The sequence below is a fragment of the Emydura macquarii genome, unplaced genomic scaffold (assembly GCF_026122565.2).
Source record: "Emydura macquarii macquarii isolate MOO-44397 ecotype Brisbane River unplaced genomic scaffold, CSIRO-AGI_Emac_v2 contig_968, whole genome shotgun sequence".
In the NCBI taxonomy this organism is placed as follows: domain Eukaryota; kingdom Metazoa; phylum Chordata; order Testudines; family Chelidae; genus Emydura; species Emydura macquarii.
The window spans coordinates 5386767-5406980 of record NW_027131105.1 but is presented as its reverse complement, the minus strand read 5'-3'; the positions used below and the strand labels follow the sequence as shown (position 1 = coordinate 5406980).

The window sequence follows — 20214 nt, the reverse complement described above, 5'->3', positions numbered from 1 at the left end:
CCAATGTCTGCTTCCTCACTGGTCTTGTCCTAGCTATTAATATTGTGATCTTCCCAATAACATATGATCCCTAAGATGATTGCTGTGCCACGCCAGGCAGCAAAAAGGCTGCCAGCCGGATGTCTGCTTGCCCATCAGTTATGTCTATTTGTCTGTCTGTTAAGATTACCATCTTCCCAATGAGAGTATGAGCCCCAAGATGGCTGCTACGCCACGTGAAGCAACAAAATGGCCACCACCTAGTAGCTTATGAGGCCTGGTTGCCCATTAATCTTGTCCCTCTATCCCAAGAAAGCACTGGAAACGCTAAGATCTTCCCACTAAGGAGTGTGCTCCAAAAATAGCTGCCGTCACCCATGCCAAGCAAGACAAGAAAATGGCCACCACTTCAATGACCTCTGATATCTGCTGGCTGCCCCTGCCTGTCTGTCTTTCTGTCAAGAAAACACCAGAAACATTCATATTACAATCTTCCCAACAAGGAGTATGACCTCCAAGATGGCTGATGCCACCCACACCAAGCAATGCAACAAAATGGCTGACCCTGCCTCAGTGAACTGTGATGCCTAGCTGCCTGCTGGTCTTGGCTGGCTGACTTTCCTTCTCTCAAGAAGACACCAGAAAGATAACACTATGTTCTTCCCAACAAGGAGTTGGTTCTTCAAGGCGGTGGGGTGGTGGTGGAAATACCATCACCCAGGCCATGAAAGACAACAAAATGTCTGCCTCCTCAGTCAAGCTCAGGCATTAGACTGTCTGCTATTTCTGTCCATCTGACAAGAAAACAATGGAAATGTTAATATTGTGATCTTTCCAACAAACTGCATGGCTCTCAAGATGGCTACTCAAGATACCAAATGGCCACCACTTCACTGAACTTTGACATCTAATCTTGTCTGTTTGTCTCAGGAAGACACTGGAAATATGACGACTGGGCCCTTCCCAGCCGTGCATACAACCCTAAGATGGCTGCTGCTGCTCATGTCATACTAGAAATATTAAGACTTTGGCCTTCCCAACAAGGCATACGATCCCAAGATGGCTGCCATCACCCAGGCCAACAAAAGGACTATCATGTCAGCCAGTTTGGATGTCCAGCAGCCACTCGTCTTTTCTTTGCTCTTTCAGCAAGGCACTGGGAGTATTAAGTCAAGGATTGTCCTGACAAGATGCGTGATCTCAGCATGGCGCCTGCCAGTCACATCAAGCAAGATACAAAAATGACACTGCCTCGGTGACCTCCAGCACACGACTGCCCACTAGCCTGGTCTGTCTCCCGCAAGAAGGCACTGGGAATATTAAGCCAACATGGGTGCCGACACCCACGCCAACAAAGAGGCTGCCACCACCCAAGCCACCTCCAAACGAACCCATCTGTCCCTGACGTAGCTGCTTCCCAACCAACAGGGAAGGAGGTTTTCTTTCCCTGTTCCTCTCAATGCACAAAAGGGCTAAGAACAGTGTAAACTACATTGGGCCTGATTCCTATGGGGTTCCCCACACCCTCGAGGGTGACCCCATCACAGGGATCCTCCTGAATTATCTCAAGATTGCTGTTGGGTCCCCTCTTCCCGCCAGCCAGGAGTGACTGACAGGCTCCTCACTTGCCTGTTGGAGATGAGCAGTGTACTGGAGCAGGGGGTGTGACCACCACGCCCTGCATGGGCTCCCAAGCCAGTGCTGGAGGCTTTGTTCAGAGACATTTCTGAGGAGAGAGATGCTTCCCCATGTTCCCTCCGCTCCCCATACTGCCAGGCAGTCTGATCAATGCTCCTCCAGCCAGTTGTATTTCTCCGGCCCTTTGATCAGTCCAAAGGGCCATCTAGCCTAGTATCTCCTAGCACCCCTCCTCGTGCCACTGTGGATCAAAGCCATGGACCCAACCAGCCTGCTATCCTGCCCCTGCCTGCTGCCCCGATCAGAACAATGGGCCCATCCAGCCTGGTATTCTGGTGTGGCCCATATTTGACGCCGCTGAGAACTCTGCACTGTGTCCTGGCCTGACGTGCCCGGCCAGGAGTGCAATGCTCTCCATGGGCATGCCATTTGTTTTCAGGACCAGCGATGCCACCTACTAGTCCTTTACAGCCCCATCTCAGCACGCAAAGCCCTCCCATGCCCCCAGAGGCACTGGGACTGCCAACAGCCACTTAACCTCAGTGGGCAAATCAATAGCAAAGTGGTTTTCTGCTTCACTGCCCTTCGCCTGGGACGTGGGGATATTTCAGGCGGACATGGAGGAGACAGGACAGCACTCTGCAGGGGACAGCCACCTGAGGACTGCTGTGTGGGGCTGTGATCTCCTCGCCCTTCCAGGCAGCACTGGCCCCCATATGGCACTAGGGGCACTGTGCAGCAGGGAGCAGGGGCTCAGTAGGGGGCACTATCCCCTTGTGGTCATGCTGACCCCAATGAGGCACTAGGGGGTTCTGTGTTGGAGGGAGCTGGGTGGGTGGGTAAAAAAGCCGTGCTCTCTACTCACAATCAGTGCTGGGCCCAGCATGGTACTACGATGAGCAGAGCGGGGGCTCAGTAAGGGGTGCTCTCCCCTCACAGTCAGTGCTGGCCCCACTGCCCCAGCATGGCTGCACTAGAGGGGTGCAGAAGAACGTAGGCAGCCACTGATGCTGGGGCAGCCCTCTCCCACTGACATGCCACCCCCGCTCACATTCTGGTACACTGTCCATGTGATGACAGTCCAGGGCATTGTATGGCCTCCTTGCCTGGGGTGATGCTAGCTCTGTCTATGCTACCAGTACTACTGCCTGTCCAGCCTGCCAGACCCTCATCACCACCCCCCGACATCAACTCCTGAACCCCGCATAAACCCAGCTGAGTTTGGGGTCCCCTTCAAACTCCCTATTGTTTGAACCCCCTCTTCACATCACCCCAACTGAGACCTGCAGCCTCTCCCCCCACGGATACAACAGCAGCCTGCTCTGCCACCTCCCCTACCTCTTCACCTTCTTCCAAATCATAACTGAACAGGTCTCTATAGTCAGTTCTCTCTATCCCTCATTTCTCTCACAGTGCATCTTGGCACAGTGGGAGGGCCCCACACTTGGGCAGGGGAGGGAATCTGTGCAGCACCCGGCCCAATGGGCTCCCCGCCGATCTTGGTCCAGGTCTGTGCAGTGCTCAGCCCAATGGGCCCCCTGATCTCAGTCATAGTTTCTAGGGGTTACCATGATACATGTATTAATACTAATCTGAGTTTGGGAATAAAATATGTAGAAACAAATACTAATAATACAAACTAATAACTGCAATTCACACATTCCCTTAAAGGAAAGTTCTTCTCTCTCAGGAGGGATGTGGGGCTGTTTATACAGGGATTCCTCACCTGGTGTTGCGATACAGCTGTCTCCGGGGTGGGCTGGGGAGACTATTCATACAGGGATCTCTTGCCTTGCACTGAGATGCAGCCGCCTCTGGGGTGGGGAGTAGGGTGATCACAGTACAGTCAGAATCTCGGCACCCACAGCCCTCCTCCTGCATGGGGCCCAGGATCAGGGTCTGTTTGTTGGTAGCAAGCGATTTTACTCCATCCATCTCTTGGCTTTGGCTGGGCTGCCTGCCCGGCAGCTGAGCGGGATCAATCTCCTTCCATCCAGCTGTCAGGCTGTGTCAACAGCTCAGTGCTCACCACGCAGGCGCACCCGTAATAGAGTAGACCTGGAAGGCTTATCACTGCCTGCATCAGGGCAGACAGGGATCGGGGCCGCCTTGGGCTGGGGTGGCTGCCCTGGGCACTGTGGGACTTTGGCCAAGCGTGCCAGTCCTTTGGCATTGGCACAAGCCTTTGGGGAAGCTCCCAGGCCTCCTGGGCAGGCCCGTGCCCATTCCAGCAGAGGTTGCTCCAGACGATGTCCACCTTTGGAGCGGAGGCGCTCCCAGCCGGGACCAGGACCTTCAGGATCCCTTGGGAGCTCAGCTGGGCTGGGGAACAAGGGCGCGGATCAACACAAGAGTCCAGGGAGGGTGCGGATGCCGCTCTGGCTCAGGACATGTGCCCCATTCCCCATTAAAGGGCGATAAAGGGAAATAGTTAATTAGAAGCTAATGAGTCTGATCGGGTGCCAGGTGGCTGCGAGCTCGTTGGTGCAGCTGTAATTACTGTGCCCAGCGCCGAAGGCTCCCGGAGTCCCAGGGCTGCTAGGCAGAGGGGACAGGAGCAAGGTGCTGGTGGGAGCAGAATGGGGAGGGGTCTTAGTATGCTGACCTCCCCCATTCACAGTGGGACTGACCACCCCTCTCCCCCAGGAGAAATCTCTGCCCCTCCCCCTTCTTTTCTCCCCACCCCAAGAGCCCCTCTACCCTCTCCCCACACCGGGTGTAGAAATCTCTCTCCTATTCACCCCTCCAACACCCACCCCTCTCCTTGCCCCAGCCCCAGCAGTGATGGGCCCAGCCCAGGGGCACGTCTGGCCAGGCTCCCACGCTCTCAAGTGCCCCTCTGGCGGCAGGTTATTAAGAAGCGATGGAGGGAGATGGCTCCTGCCCGTGCAATGCCCTGGGAGCAGTGCTGCTTCGCAGACATTCAGCCCCGACCCGGTGCCGACCCCAGCTCAGAACCGGCCCGAGAACCTTACAGGAGAGGACGGACCACAGAGATGTGCAGACCTGTGCTGATGGGCCTGCAAACCCAAGACAGAACCCAGGAGTCCTGACTTCCAACCACTGGCGTAGCTACACTTTGAAAGCAGGCCCACCCAATCAGATTTTAAGCAATTCATCCTGCGTTTTTATCAGCTTCTGTTTCACTTATGACACAAGGCTTGCGCCCACCCATGTCAACCACAGGCCCTGCCGAAAAATCAGTTCTGGCTATGCCTCTGCTTCCAACCCTCCTCCCATTCTAACCACTTGACCCCACTCCCTTCCCAGAGCAGGAGACAGAACTGCAGAGAGGTTTGAGGGGGGCCCTGGGGCAAATCTGAGGCCCCCAATCTTTCCACCAAAATTACCACTGAAGGGAGGCCCAGGGACAGGAGAGGGGCTGGAGGGTGAGCCTGCCGTGCACTCGGCTCACACATCTCCCATGGGGCTGGGTCCTGCTCCCCACTCTAAGCGCTGGCACACAGGGTGGCAGCGCCACTCAGGGATGGCCTGCCCACCCCCTCTCATGACAGACGGACAGAAGGGCAGCAGATCGACCCAGAACGGCGCTGCCACCCTGTGCGCCAGGTCGCAGAGCCACTCACTTTGGAGGCCTGGGGCAAACTGCCTCCCCTTTGGGCTGGAGATAGAACCTAGGAGTCCTGACCCCACTCCTGTCCCAGAGCTGGGGATAAAACCCAGGAGTCCTGGGTCCCAGCCACCACCCGGCTCTAACCATTAGACCCCATTCTCCTCCCGTAGCCAGAAATAGGCTCTCCACATTACACCACACCCCTTCCCATTTACTAACAAAAGCTGCACTGTTATATTTCTTTCTCCTCCATCTTCTAATGAAATAGAAAAATCCATTTTTGCTTTTCCCCCTGAAGCAGTGTTTTTAGTCAGGCTGAGTCTGTGCTGAGAGCTTTATCGCATAGGTACCATGAATGGGGGATGGTGGGGGGAGAGAAAGAGAGGGGACCGGCATCTGTGCAGCACCCAGCACCGCACAGCCTGATCTCAGTTAGGGTCTAGGCAGCACCTGGCATCAGGGCACTGATCTCGGTCAGGAGGAGGGGAGTTGTGCAGAACCTGGCCCAATGGGGCCCCCAATCTGAGTTGGGGGTGTCTGTGCAGCTCCTGGCATGACGGGACCCCGATCTCAGTCAGGGTCCCTCCCCCTTCATTATTATACCAATTGAACAAACCTTTCCAAAAAGCTAAGGCGCTCGGCGAGACGATAATCCAGAAATCTCCCGTGGCTGCCAATAAAACCTTTATAATGATAATAAAGCAAGAATGGAGATTTCCAGCCCTCCCCCCTTTCGTCCGTTAATCTACAAATATGCCGGCTGGCGCAGAGGGCCGGCTAGCTGGCGCACTGGCACTCCTGACTGTCAGTTACACCAAGCGGGTCAGGTCCCCATGGTCCACACAATTACAGGGATCACCTTTTATCAGCGCTCGCAACTCAAAAGGGCTCCCAAGACTCGGGATAGATTTTTTTCCCCCATTCACATCCCCACACTTTCTCTTGAAAGTGGGACGTAATTATAAGTGGCAGCGTCACATCCCTGGGCCGTCTGTCGCTGGGCCAACTGAATCACATTTACCACTTGGTTAGGCACACGAGTTTGCTCTGACCGCACCGATTCGCTCAGCGGTAACATGTGAACTGACACCGGAGGATGGGGTGAGGGGCACAGCTGGCAGTCAAAGCGGCAAGGGGGGCTGTCCTGTCTACACCCCAACCTGCACAGCGGAACGTGGGCTCAAGGGCTGAGGTTTTGCAGTGATGTGGGTCATACCAGAGATAGACAGACAGACAGCTGGGAGTTCATTTCTGTACAATGTACATCATAAAATAGTGCCCCTGCTGCAGTGTGAAAGGTTTATTAGGCTTCCTCTGAGACAACTGGTGTAACTGGGCTGCTTGTGTGAATTGTGATCAGCCCTATAAAATCTTCATGGCACCCAGTTGCAGCTGCCCTGTTTATACTTACCCGAATAAATCATCAACAATTGTGCAGGTCTGACCCCAGCCAGTAGGAGGCAGTGCTGTGCACACAAAGGTTAGAGACCTACTAGGAGCAGGTCAGCCACAAAGCTGCCTGGGACCCAGAGCCCAGCACTGACTGCCAGAGGAGAGCGCCCCCTACCGAGCCCCTGTCCTGCTGTCTGCACTACAGCGCCCCCTAGTGCTGCTCTGGGGCATTGTGCCCAGCAGAGGGGAGAGCGCCCTGGCCCCACTCTGCAGTGCCGTGGGTCGTGGTCCTCGCCTTGGCCATCTTGCTCCCAGCACTGGCTGGGGCTGGCCTTGCTTAGCCCCAGGGAGGCTAAGGGACTAGCCACAACCCTCATCCTCTTCCACCTGCTAACATTTGGCTTGAAAAGGGCTGCCAAGGTTCAGGATGGCAACAGAAATTCAGCAGGGAGAGCTAATGCACGTGTGCACGCACACGCCCTCCCCAGTTCTCTCTCTCACCCCCCAACCCCTCCTGTTACATCTTCCCAGGTACACACACACACACGCACCCCCACCCCGGTACTCATGCGTACACGTCTGCGCTCCAGGCTCCACGCAGAGGGCCCTGCATGGTGCGGGTGCAGGGGGCTGGTTAACATGCAGCTCACGGAGGCCTCATCAAGCTCGTCTCTGCCTCTCCTTTGTACGGCAGGCGTGGCACGGAGGGGGCCGTGGGTGAGCGATGACACAGCCACCTGTGGGGTGACACAGCTCCCCCCCACGCAGTGTGGGGGGGGAGGGGAACGTGCTGGTGCTCAGCCCCATGCACGCATTAACCCTTGCCTTTCCTTGGAGGGCAGGCCTGATTTCAAGCCTCAGAGATTGGGGTGGATGAGGGGACTCTCCAGCCCAGGGTCTGCAGGATGCTCCTAATAGGCTCCTCAGGCCATGAAATCTCTGGCGGTCTCAGCTGTGAGGGGAAGCGCATCATTAGAGGAAACAGGCAGAGCAGAGACGGAGCTCTCGCCCACCCAGGTCAGACACGCCAGTGGGAGAAAAGCAAGGACTAGCACCCAGGAATTCGGCCTACCAACCCGCCTGCTCCAACCACAAGGCCACACTCCCTTCCCAGAGCTGGGGGAGAAACTCAGGAGTCTTGGGTCCCAGCCCCCTGCAATTGCACAGTGCTCTCCCTGGCTGAGAGGTTCTCTCAGTGCCTGACTCCAGACCAGTGAGCATCGGTCCTGGAACCCCAGCAACAACTTACAGCCCCACTGAGGGGCAGGGAATTTAATAACAATCCACCGACCCCACACTGAGTCCCTCCTGTCCAGCACCGACCTGGGGGAAAAAGAGGCAGCGAGCGCGCAGACCTCCCCACTCACACACAGAAGAGGGTCGATATGAGCTGGATGGGCAAACAGACGCATCTGTCCAACAGGTCCGCTCTAGCTCAAGCAGCTTCAGGCTGGATACAGGGATCCCTGGGGGCAACCCCGGCTGGGTTATACATGTCAGACTGGGCAATCAGAACAGCCTTCCCAGCCTCAACATCCCCCACATCCACCGCCAGGAACCGCAAACAAAACCTGCATCACCTGCCCCAGCCAAACAGAACAACAGGCCCAGCCGGGAGTCAAATTCACTATTTAAAGGGGTCTTTTGGCTGGGGCAGCCTCAGGGGGAGGAGAAGAAAGGAGTGATTTCTCCCTCGGAAAACCAAGGGTTTGTCTTGTGAGCGTCTGTTTCAATTCCCTGCATGTCGGGTGACCTAGATGGAAAAAGAGCCAGCACTCGGCAGTGCTGAGCTTTCACATGCATGCAGCGCAGGCACAGCGAGAGATGCAGAAAGAGAAACACGGAGCCTTCCTGTCTCTATATATCTTCATCAGAGCAAGAGACATGGATTTCTCTAGCACCTTCCACCCTCACGGATTCCAAAGCACTTGATGATCAATATGCAAACCTGACAGAGACCGCTCAGATGCAGCTGCTTCTGGGGTGGAACATGGGGGACCATTTGTACAGGGATCTCTCGCTGGTGCTTAGATGCAGCTGCCTCTGGAGTACCGCACAGTGGGGGCACAGGTAGAGAGACATTAGGCAGCAGCGATATAGCTAATTCACTGACCTGTGTTCTACTGCTGGTGCTGGTCTAGTGGGTTAGAGCAGAGGGGCTAGGAGCCAGGACACCTGGGTTATGTTGTTGGATCCTGGAAAGGAGTGGGGGCTAGGGAGGTAGGGAGTTAGGACTTCTGCATTCTATGCCCAGCTCTGGCTGGGGAGTGGGATCTCCTGGTTAGAGCAGGGGGCCTGGGAGCCAGGACTCCTGGGTCCTATTCATAGCTCTGGGAGGAGAACGGGGTCTACTGGGTTAGTGCAGTGACTCCACATTCATCTACAGCCCACGTCTCTTCCCCCTCCCAACCTTCTGTCTCTTCCACAAGCTCAACCTCCACCCAGTCCCAACAGGGACCAGGTCCCCATGGACTGATCCATCCCCCACCCCACCCCCCCTGTCCAGCTGGGATGCAGGTGCCTGAATTCCCACCCCCTCCGCAGCCAGGACCCAAAGGAAGCTGCAATCATTGCATAATTCAGGCCCGTCACGCTGCGCCTTTTCATCCGGCCTGGCTTGTGGCGTGGGTGGGAGATCAGGCTGCCGCTCCTCCCCACAGCCCCCATGCCGAATGGGACACAACAGGCAGAGAAGCCCCTGGGTGAGGAGTCTGGTTTAACCGGTCAGCTCCATGTGGTGGGAGATGGGTTTTGAACCCAGGCTTGATTCTGGGCCCAGAGCAAGGGACAGGATGGGGGAGTTGGATTAGCAGTAAGGGGATGCTGTATTAGGGTAGCACCTGCGGTGAGCCAGGGCCCCATTGTGCCAGGCACTGCACAGACCCCAACTGAGATCAGGTTCCCCGTTGTGTTGGGTGCTGGCACAGGCCCCAACCGCGATCGGGTCCCTGGTGTGATGGGCCAATCCAGCCCGGTACTCCCTTGCCCCAGCTCCCATCATACACAGCAAAGGTGCTGTCAGTTTGGATTAAGGGGTGGGGGCCGCCAGCCACATGTCCCAGCTAATTCCAGAGCGCCCCATCTACCCGCCATGGGGACCACGCAGCTTGGTGGTGGCTTTTGTCCTGCTTGGTTGCCTTCCTCATTCCTCTGCTGCAGCTCGGAGGAATCTGCCCCCAGGGACAGAGGGGCTGAGAAAATTAAGAGGGCATCACAGATTGTCCAGAGTGTTAGAAGGATCAGGGGGTGGGGCAGGATTGGCTCTGTGGGGGTAGGAAGACAGACTCAGGGAGCTGGTAAAGTGAGGGAGCTGGCCACGAGATTTGGGGTGCTCCCTGCAGTGACCCCGGCATCCCTCCATTCTCACATCCTCCCCCCTCATGACATCAGCCCCCTAGGGCCGCTCGCCTCTCCCAACGCCAATACAACAACCACTCCCCTCCGGAGGGTCCTCCCGCACTTTGCAGCCCTGGCGGGTTCAGCCTCAAGAGGAGAGGCGGGTGATGGCAGTCCCATGTCAAGCAGGAGGGAAACCGAGGCATTGGGAAGGGAAGGGACCGGTCCCTCCCCACAAGGAGGCACAGCAGGAAAGCTGGGGATCCAATCCAGGAGTCCTGACTCTCTGCCCCTCCCATTTAAACCCCTAGACCCCACAGTCCATTGCTCTTCTTGGAGTCACTGGTATTAGAGGCAGGGATTGTGATTCTGCCCCATGGACTGGATGGGGCTGGGGGTCCTTAGTCCCCAATCCTGGTGCTCCTTCCAGCTTTAACATGTAATATACCACTCCTGCCCCTACAATGCCCTGCTGTGTTGCCTTCCCCCTCTTCCCCATCCCTGCCACCTCGCTCCCTTCTCCCCCAGCTGTATGAACACCCCCCACCAAGAAAACCACTGAGCGGCTGCCTCATCCCATGCACTAAGGGGTCCCCTGAATTATGGCCTGACATCAGTGTCCTATCCCCATATTCTTCCCCGCAAGATGAGTCACCATGGCTGGGGCCTGGAGTCCAAGTCATCAGCGGGGCTGTGCTAGTGGCCAAGGGAGAGGGGCGGGGAGGGTGGTATAGGAGCACTGGCCCACCCAGAGCCTGGCAGGTGGCCACTAATGGACTGAGTACACGAGAGAGAGACAGGACGCCTGGGTTCTATCCCCAGCTCAGGGAGGGGTGCAGGCGACTAGTGGTTAGAGCAGGGGGCACTAGAGGAAGTCAGGACTCCTGGGTTCTATCCCCAGCTTCCCCCACCTCCATTTCCACATCACTGTGTTTTCCCTCTCTGGCTCCACCCCTCCAGACCCCAGTCTCTGCTGCTGTGGCTCTGAGGCAGGGGAATGAAATCCCTTACCTTTCCATTTAAGGTGTACTCTGTTTAAAATCCCATACAGGGCTTATGACACATGGTAGCAGCGTTTCCCACGATGACTTTATTATGTAGGATTGAGAGTAAAAAAAACCCAGAAAATGGAGACAAAACCCCCTGACATTTCCCGTGACAAATCGTTCCACTTAGTAAATTAATTTTGACTCAAATAATTATTTGCCTGTGCAAAACCCCCAGCTATTCATCGCCCTGCCATATAATGAAGTAATTGTGGCATTAGAAATTAATAACTTACAACCAGCTGACAGTCTCTCTATTGTTACAGGGAACAGGTAGGGGGAAAGCAGAGCTGGGGTTTGAAATCTTCACTCTCTGCTTTTGTTCCAGGAGTGAGCAGTTTTGATGCTTCAATCCAGATCCTTTTTGTCCCACTATTCATGTCTTTCCACACTGGTTTGTGGCTTCCCCCCCTGCTGTCCTGGGGGCTCCCAAGTATCCAGGAGTCCTGATTCCCAGGCGCCTCCTCCAATCATGAGACCCCCTTCCCATTCCGGAGCTAGGAATAGAACCCAGGTGTCCTGAGCCCCAACCCTGCTGCTTATCCACTAGCCCCTATGGCGTCTAACCAGATCCATTCTATTCAACGTATACCCCTGTGGCCAGAGTTGCATGCAAGGGGTCCTGAGCGCAGTTTGGGGGCAAAGGGCCAGCCAGCAACATCCCCCACCCATCAGGGCTGGGGCAGAGAGCAATGAGGCAGGCAGTCCTTGAAAACCCATTCCATCAGCAGATGATGAAGTGCCCACCCGCGCCATCGACGAGAGCCCGGCAACTTCAGCACGACTGCGATTTACTGCTAACCTTCCCGGCGTGACAATGTCCAGCTCCTGCCGCACAAGGGGCTCAGAGCGGTGCGGAGCCGGCTGGGAGCCAGGCTGATGGACTGGGGGTGCTGGCTAGGTTAACAGAGCTACAGAAACACAAGAGGTTGCCCCAAACCTTGCTCCCTGCAGCCCCCTGGATTCTCTCTGGAGTTGGTTCCATGCCTAGTGAGGGGATGAACTGACTCCAGCTCCCCCGAGCTGCCCTGGCTGGCTTCCTCTGAGGGGGAAATATTTTCACTTCACCCCCACCCGGTGAACTTAGTGGCCTTGGGGTTCTCCAAGTGCTGGGGTAGGGGTGGGGGATTCATGTATAAACAGGCCCAAGCCAGGCTCCCAGTCCTATCTGCTGGAGTGAAATTGGCTGTGAGGGGCCAGGCGGCATCGATCCCGCCCCAGCACTTCACTGCAAGGCCATTGTTTACCGGGCAGGGGGAAGGGGGAGCAGGCGAGCTGTGAGCGGGAGCCTGTCCTCCCTGCCCCAGGGCCCCAGCTCAGAGCTGAAGCTGATCCGGTACCTGGAGCTAAGAGGGATGCAGAGTTCTGGGGGTGCCTGGTGGGGGGGGGGGGGGGAGCACACACTACAACAGAGCACAGCTCACCACCACACACAGCTCTGCTTAGCCCCCATGCACAGCCCTACAGGCGCCCTCCCCTGGCTCCTAATGCTCCCCACACCACAGCCTACAGGTGCTCACCCCCCGCTCCTAACCCCCCCACAGCCTACCGTCAGCTCCCCCCCATGGTTTCTATGATCCTCCCCCCACACACAGCCCTATAGGTGCCGCTCCCCCCACCTCCCTGGCTCCTACTGCCATTCACTCTCCCATGCACAACCCTACCTACTCAGCACCCCCCAGGACTCCCACCCGCAGCCCTGGGCACTCACGCCAACTCCCCCACCTCTGCACAGCCATGGACACATCATGGGACCCTCGACTCAGATGGGAAATCTTAGTACCATAATGCTACTAATACTGGGGTCCCACTACGGGGCGCTCATGATCACCTGGGGTCTCCTGTTGCTACCATACACACTGTATTAGGGCCCCCCATCTCAGCTGGGGCCCTCTAAATGCTACCGTAATGCTACTAATAAAGCATATGCAATAATAGAGCCTCCAGGCGCTACTACAGTGCTATTAATAAAGCTCATGCCACAATGGGGCGTGCGTCTACGCACAACCGTAATGCTACTAATAAAGCACAACATACCATCACGGGGTCTCTAGGCACTACTGTAATGCTACTAATAAAACAGATGCCACGACAGGGCCCAAATTTCAGTCCACAAGGCTCCATGTGCAGAGAGGGAGGAGCGTGGCCCAACGGTGAGGGGCCGGACCCCGCCCTGGTGGGAGAGTCGTTCCTGGCACCACTCCGGCAGCGGAGGCGGAGGGCCGCCGCCAACCGGAAGACTAAGGGGTATAATTAAGCATGGAAGTTGGCGAGCGCATCAGGCTGACGAGTGGGAGCAATCAGGGCTCCGGCTGCACGCTCAGCGTAATGCAGCGACAGCTCTAATCGCCACAGCCAGGGATCGTGAGGGGCCAGCCCCGACCTTGCCCAGCTGCAGGGACCCCCACACCTGCCAGGGGCTTCAGCAGCAAAGATGCAGCCACTGGCAGGGGGAGAAGGCAACAGATTTGTTCCCCTTTAGGGGGCACCAGTTCTGATCCAGTCCCAGGGTTGGGAGGCCTTTCCCCTCTAGGAGGCACTGACTCAGTATGAGCTCCCAGAGATACTATCAAATGGGAACGAGCATCAGTGTTGATTGCGGCCCCCTGGGCCTTGGGAGATGAGTTTGCCAGGTCTCAGTCCAGCTCCTAGCAGGACTCAAGCCCCCATCACGTAGAATCCCAGCTCCTTAGTCAACAGCCTCAGCTGAATGGGCCACAGAGGTCGAGTCCCCTGCTGCCCCCGTCAGGGCAGGGGGACAGTGTGCTGGGGGACATCCCCTTCCACTGCCCCCAACTCCGGCACACACAGGGTGGTCAGGATGCAGGGGACGAGGGCCCATTCCAAGTCCCGCGCCCCCCTGCAAACAGCAAGACTGAGAAAATTTGTGTAAATGAAATCCACAGGGCATTTACACACTGCTATTCAGATAGACACACGATATCACAACCATTGCACCCCCCACAGCTCTACACACAGTTCTCACACTCACTCACTCACTCACTCACTCTCTCTCACACACACACACACACACACACACACTTATACAATCGATTGGATTGTTATATATACAGCTAACAACACCCCCACCCCTGTGTGTTATACATATGGAGGCCCCACACCAAACCTACCATATTACGCACATGCGCACACCAGCTGCCATGAGCCACCAGCCCCTGGCTGGCCTCCAGTCTAAATGCAGTGAGGGGAGCTCTGCAAGGACAGCTCCCCGCCTGGCTAGCCAGGCAGTAACCCCTACTGACAGCAAGCCAAGGGGCTCCCGCCTCCCAACCCAACCCAGCCTCAGGCTATGGGGCCTGGAGAGAACCCTGGTGCCAGGGTGGTGGGGCTGGTGCAATGCCACCAGAGTGTGTGTGTGTGTGGGGGCGGGGGGGTTCCATGCACCCAGCACTCAGCACTGGGGTGGGGAGAGCATTAGAGATGGGCTAAGGACCAGGACCTGTTGGCCTTTCTGCAGCGTTATTAGGAGGGCTCCTTTTACCCCTCCTCCCTCCAGTCGACCCAACGCTCTTCCAGCGATTCCCCACCCCCACCATCCTCTCCTCCATTCCCCTCCAGCCCTCTATCCATCCGTCATCCATACCGCCCCCTCCGTCTGCCCCATTCCCAGGGTGAGCGACACCGCAGGACTCTCCTATCAAACCTCCACATTCCCCTGCCACAGTCGAAAACATGAAACTGGTTCATCAGGAGATTTTCTCGTTAATTAAAAAGTGACTCCGGGCTTTTTGCAGAGACTTTTCTCTCCGTTAAGGATTCTGGCTCTGTTGCCGGGCGCTGGGAAGGACGGGGCTCAGCAGCCCGGGTGCAGGGGTGCACGGGCACGTGTCTGAGAGTGGAGGTGTCCGAGTGGGCATGCTTGCTCCTGCACAGGGTTGGATATGCTTTGTGCCCAGGTGTGCCAAGGGGCCTGCACAACCCTGGTGCAAAGGTATGCAAGGAGGCATCCAGACTCCTTGCCCCACTGGCGTGCACACATCCTTGTGTTCAGGGCTGCTCGCACAACTGGGGGCAGACACTGACCCAGGCAGAGCACGAGGGTGTGGGTTTGGGCTGGTGAATCTAGGAGGTAGGTGCGGGTGCCCCCACGCAGCCCCCATTCTCTGCAGAGGCTGGGAGCTCACTCAGGCGTAAAGGCTGGCATGACGGGGGCAGCTGTGCACATGACATCTCCATCAGCCCGATCGCTGACCCACCCTTCACATCCCCCTACACAGCACCCGGGGCCTGCGGATAACTGGCACATGCAGCGTCCATCAGAAAGGTGTGCCCCTCGCCAGCTTGGCACTCAGGAGCCCAGCTGGGCTGAGAAGCCACTTCATCTCTTGGCTCAGCAGGGTCAGGCCAGGAGAGTAACGAGGTGTCGCCCTCCCCCCAACGAGGGTGCAGCAGGGAGCAGGGTGAGCAACCCAGCTGGGGCACCCTGGGCCTGGAGGCCATGACGCACATGAGCCAGCCCATCTCCCTGCCCTGGGATAGGAGCGGTTGTGCCCTAGTGGGGAACAGTCCCATGCCCCATTCCCCACCCCCTGAGCCAGCCAACGCCCCAGCCTGGGGCCAGCGCGGAGCCAGCAGTGCTCTCTAGAAGGGAAGAGCCCGGCTACAGCAGCCGGCTGGAAGAGGAGCCGGGCAGGGTTTCTGCTCGACAGGAGACAGGGCCGGGGTAATGCGTTGTGAGTAGGAGGGGGCCGAAGAGGAGAAGCTAACATGCTCAGATGCCAATCTGGGGGGCTGGGAACTAGGCAATTGGGCGGTGCCCCCCACCCCTCCCCTGCCTGGCTAGATGCTGCCCAGAGGGTCAATCCAACCGCAGCTGCCCAGCCCACGTTCCCAGCCACATGGTGGATGCCCAGATGGGGGGGGAGGGGCAGGGTGAATGGGAGGGGGAGGCACATGCATGCACAGCCCCTGCAGGAGACAGTGCCAAGGTCGTGAGTGAAGCACAGGGGAGCAGCGCCTCAATGGGCCTTTCACGTCTAGGGGGCGCTGGTCCTGACCCAGCCCCAAGTCCTGGAGTCTCCCTGCTCTAAACACCAGCCCCCTCCCAGAGCTCGGGATAGAACCCAGGTGTCCTGGCCCCCCACTTCTGTCAGCAGCGCTGAGTGCCTGGGTGCAGGGAGCTCTCCGGGAGCCATGTGAGATCAGACAGGCAGCTCTGTGCCACCAGGTTAGGCTGTCGGCCCATGTTAGCCTGGCGGGGCCATGATGAGGAGGCTGACGGGAGGAGAGTGTGCCGGAGCCCCCGTAGGGGCCAAGCCATCGTTCCTGGCTGCTCCCCACTGCCACACGGCATTAGCTGAGGTGCCTGGGCCTAGTGTACGCCACGGGGCAATCGCAGAGACAAGGGTGCCCTGGTTACAGTGCCGACACCGGCGCCCAGCTCTCCACTCCTTCCCCATCCCTTAGAGCTGCCCTCAGCCGAGCAGCAAAGAGAACCCTGGAGCCCTGGGTCCCAACTGCCCCCCTCTAACCACTGGGTCCCACTGCCCTCCCAGAGCTGGGGACAGAATGCACAGACGGTCTCTCACTCTGCATCTGCGCAGAGCCCAGCACAACAGGGCCGCTCCCTCGGTCAGGGCCTGTTGGTGCTACCGTAACACACGTGCCATCTCAGCCTCTGGCACAGAGGCACAACCCCACGCCCCCCAAACCAGCCAGTCCCCCACCTTGGACTGATTGGAACCACTGCCCCCTAGAGAGGAAAGGCCCATACCCCTACCGTCAACGTTTGCAATCTATCCCCATAGCAGTCCCCCTTGACACAAACAGATGCTGGTGAAGAATCGGCTCCCCGCCACCAGGCAGATTTAATAAGTAACGAGCTCCTTCTCCCACCCACAGCTGTTCACACATAAATATTAACAAGGATGAAAGCGACCGATGAGCTGCCTGCAGCCTACATGACACACACCACTGGTAATGGGAGAAAGCTGCCCCTGGGGCAGGATAAACAACAAGCAGCAAGTCCAGCCTCTCCCAGCAGGGGGAGCTGTAGAGGGCGGGGCAGAAACACTGGCTGGGAGATGTGCTCCTGGTTACTCCAGTGTGGCGTGCATGCCGGGGGGTGTGCACGGGAGGGCTGTGTGTGCGTGTGCTCAGTTGCAGAACACATGGGGTGTGCAGTGGCAAATGGGGCAGGTGTGCAGCCACTCTCTTAACATCTGTTCTGCAACTCAAACTAATCTGGTGATGGTGCAATGCACGGATTGAGTCAACAGAGGGCACTATGTATTCCATCAAACGTGGGGCCATCTGGCCCGATACCACCTCCCTGCTGCCTTCGACCAGACCCATGGGCTCATCCATCCCCATAGCGCCCTTGCCCTCCCTTTCTCCCGACCACACTCATGGGCCTATCTCCCACCCCATGCTGCCCTCTAGACCCCATGTTCCCAGGAGCAGCACAGCCTCAGCGGGAGGCATGCCGGATCTGGGGACGGTGCTGAGGGGAGGGCTCCAGGCCCCCCCGTGCTGCCCTGGGGACAGCTGTCCACACTGAAGCAGCCTGGAGCTCCCAGCAACCCCCACCCCCAGCAGACACTGTGCTTTGCCACTTGATGTGTGGAAGGCACCTGGATGGCACGGGTGCAGGACCCGACGGCACAAAGGTACCTGCTGGATGGCACGTCCTTGCACGAACACCAGGTGCTTTACCCGCACCAGCCGCCAAGGGCCCTGCCACTGGGGAGTTGGCACGAGTGCAAGGAAGCCCAGCCCTGGTGTGTGTGGGGATGCCCTGGCGCCACTCACTACTGCTCACCGCACTTGCTTTGAGCAGGGGGGGGTGGGCGACTGCCCCAGCCAGGTGCAAACAAGGCCCCAGCCCGGCACTGGCAGAGCCAAGCAGGTGCCTCATGCTTCAGACACAACAGGCAGCCGGGCCCTGGGGCAGCTGCACAGAGGGGCTGTGCGCAGCAAGGGATGCAGCCAATGTTACTTGAGGGACGGGGGGGTACAGCTGAACCCCCACCCTGCCAGATCTCCCCTGCAGGGCCCCAAACCTCAACACTCTCCTCCAGAGACACCAGAGATGGCACAAACTGGGTCCCCCTCCCCCAAACTTGCTATTGGGGCCCAGGCTGGGTCTGAGCCTCTGGAAATGGAGGCTCAGGGATTGGATTAAGTCTGACAACTTGGGGGGCAAAGGTTTGGAGATCCAGCTGGCTCTGAGTAGGGGGGTCAGATCTCAGTCCAGAGGGGGTTAAAGGAGGGCTCAGGGCTAGGCCCAAGCTGTTGGGGGGCAGTAGGGGAAGATGGGCAGGGGACATCCAAGCCACTGGGTCAGGACTGGGGTCAGGTTTTGGGGGAATGGGTTCCAGTTTCAGGGTGCAGAGCTGAGCAGTGCTCTCCCTGCCAGCCTCCTACACTCCCCCCCAGCAGCCCCCAAAGCACAGATTCTCCTTACTATGTGCAGCTGCAGATAGTCCCCCAGCCCGGAGGCGCTGTCCACCCGCACCAGGATGGCGTTCTTCTGGTGCGTGCTGAAGCCCACGGCCAGCCGGTCAGCTCGCGTGCTGGGCCGGTCGTTGGGCGGCCAGGTGTAGGTGATAAGCGCCCCGCCCTTCCCAAAGATATACGTGGTGCCAGCTGTGGGGGGGGGGAGAGAGACAAAGTTAGAGAGATGGGATCCTGGCAGCCGGCAGCCCCCACCCACCTGCATGGGAAAACAACACACAGCTAGGGCTGGAACCCAGGAGTCCTGGCTCCTGACTCCCTCTGCTCGAACCCACCAGGTCCCTCTCCCCTCCCAGAGCTGGGGATAGAGCCCCAGAACAGCTGAAGATATGGCTGACAGCATTCAATCATGCCCTGCCCCACACCTCCCCCGCTGCAATTCCAGTCCTGGATGCCAGCCCCCCCAACAGCTCTATCACTGCTGCTCAGTCCCACACACAGCAGCCGTGACTCCTTCACTCAAGGAGTGATCAGGCGAAGGAGCAGCCCCCCAGCTAACGCAGCCTGACCACAGCAGATGGCCCATTAGTAAGAGAGCTTGCTGGGTCTCAGCTCAGCCCAGCCCAGCCCCCAGGTGCCCTCAATAGAAATCCTTCCCCAAGCACCAGCCGGTTGTGGGTCAAACAGGCCTTCTGTTCTCCTTGCCAGAGATGGGAGATACGCAGCATGGATGCCTCCAGAGCCTGCGCCTGCCCACTTTCCCCCATAGACAGCCGGCACCAGCTTGGACACCTCCTCCGTCATAGGTGGCATGGATGTCCCACAGCACCAACACCCCCCTATAGCAAGTGCAGACAACCCCAGCACCAGCCCTCCTCAGCCAGCACTCGTGCACTTGTATCAACCAAAGTTGGGGGGGAGGGCAGGTTTAAGCGGAACCACTCTGCAATTAACAAACACTCATGGTAGTGGCAGGCAGCTGGGCACATCTGTGTGTGTGTCCGTGTGCCAGCTCGGAAGATGGGGGGCAGAAATTCCCTCCAAGTGGATGTGAAAAATATTTTGTAAAAAAAACCAAACTGCAAATGAGGTGCAATTAGTGGCCGTGCCCCCTCCTCGGGACAGCGCCTACCGCAGAGCAGCTGGGAGCCCTGGCCACGCCTTGCCGTGCTTGAGGGTCCCAGGAGTCCTGAGGCTGCTACAGAAGTGGCTGAGGGCTCACTAAGCACCATCGTGCTGACCACAGCATCCTGCACCGCACTAGCGCCTTTCCCTGAAGAGAGGCCCGGAGCGCCATGCAACACTCACCTGTATGCACAGATGGCCCCGTGCTCGCTACTGAGATACAGCTGCCTCGAGGGGGGCCCTGGGGCTGCTAAGAGAGGGATCCCTCACCCTGTGCTGTGGAAGGGGAGCGGCGGCTATTTAACAGCACACAGCAACGCTACATACATTTGGGACAGGAAGTGCGGAGAATCCTGAATCCAGCGGGAAGGATTAAGGAGGGACGATGTTACCCTAGGTGGGGTTTGCTCTGGACCTGGAGTGGGGCTGTGGGAAATGCTCACTTTTACACACGCACATGGCAACTGCAAACGCAAGCGCAGACACAGCCAACCACAAACAGGTCCTGGCCAAAGCCAAAGGGACAAATACCACCACTCTCACTCAAAGAAACACTCACCAGCGCGGACATAAATGCAGGCATGCTGGGTGTACACACACACACACACACGTGCATTCAGATCCGGGATGCTTACATACATATAGATGTGTGTGTTCAGACCTAATTTCCCTGCGCGCGCGCGCACACACAAAACCAGACAAATGCAA

General features: G+C 57.7%; 1 protein-coding gene across 1 annotated transcript in view; it reads right to left on the bottom strand.

Moving 5' to 3' along the window:
• The window catches only part of NRXN2 (neurexin 2), a 278572-nt gene that overhangs the window by 49375 nt on the left and 208983 nt on the right, over positions 1 to 20214 (bottom strand). The window contains exon 16 of the mRNA XM_067543925.1: positions 18392 to 18573. Coding sequence (XP_067400026.1) covers positions 18392 to 18573 — 182 coding nt within the window. The remainder of the gene's footprint in view (positions 1 to 18391; positions 18574 to 20214) is intronic.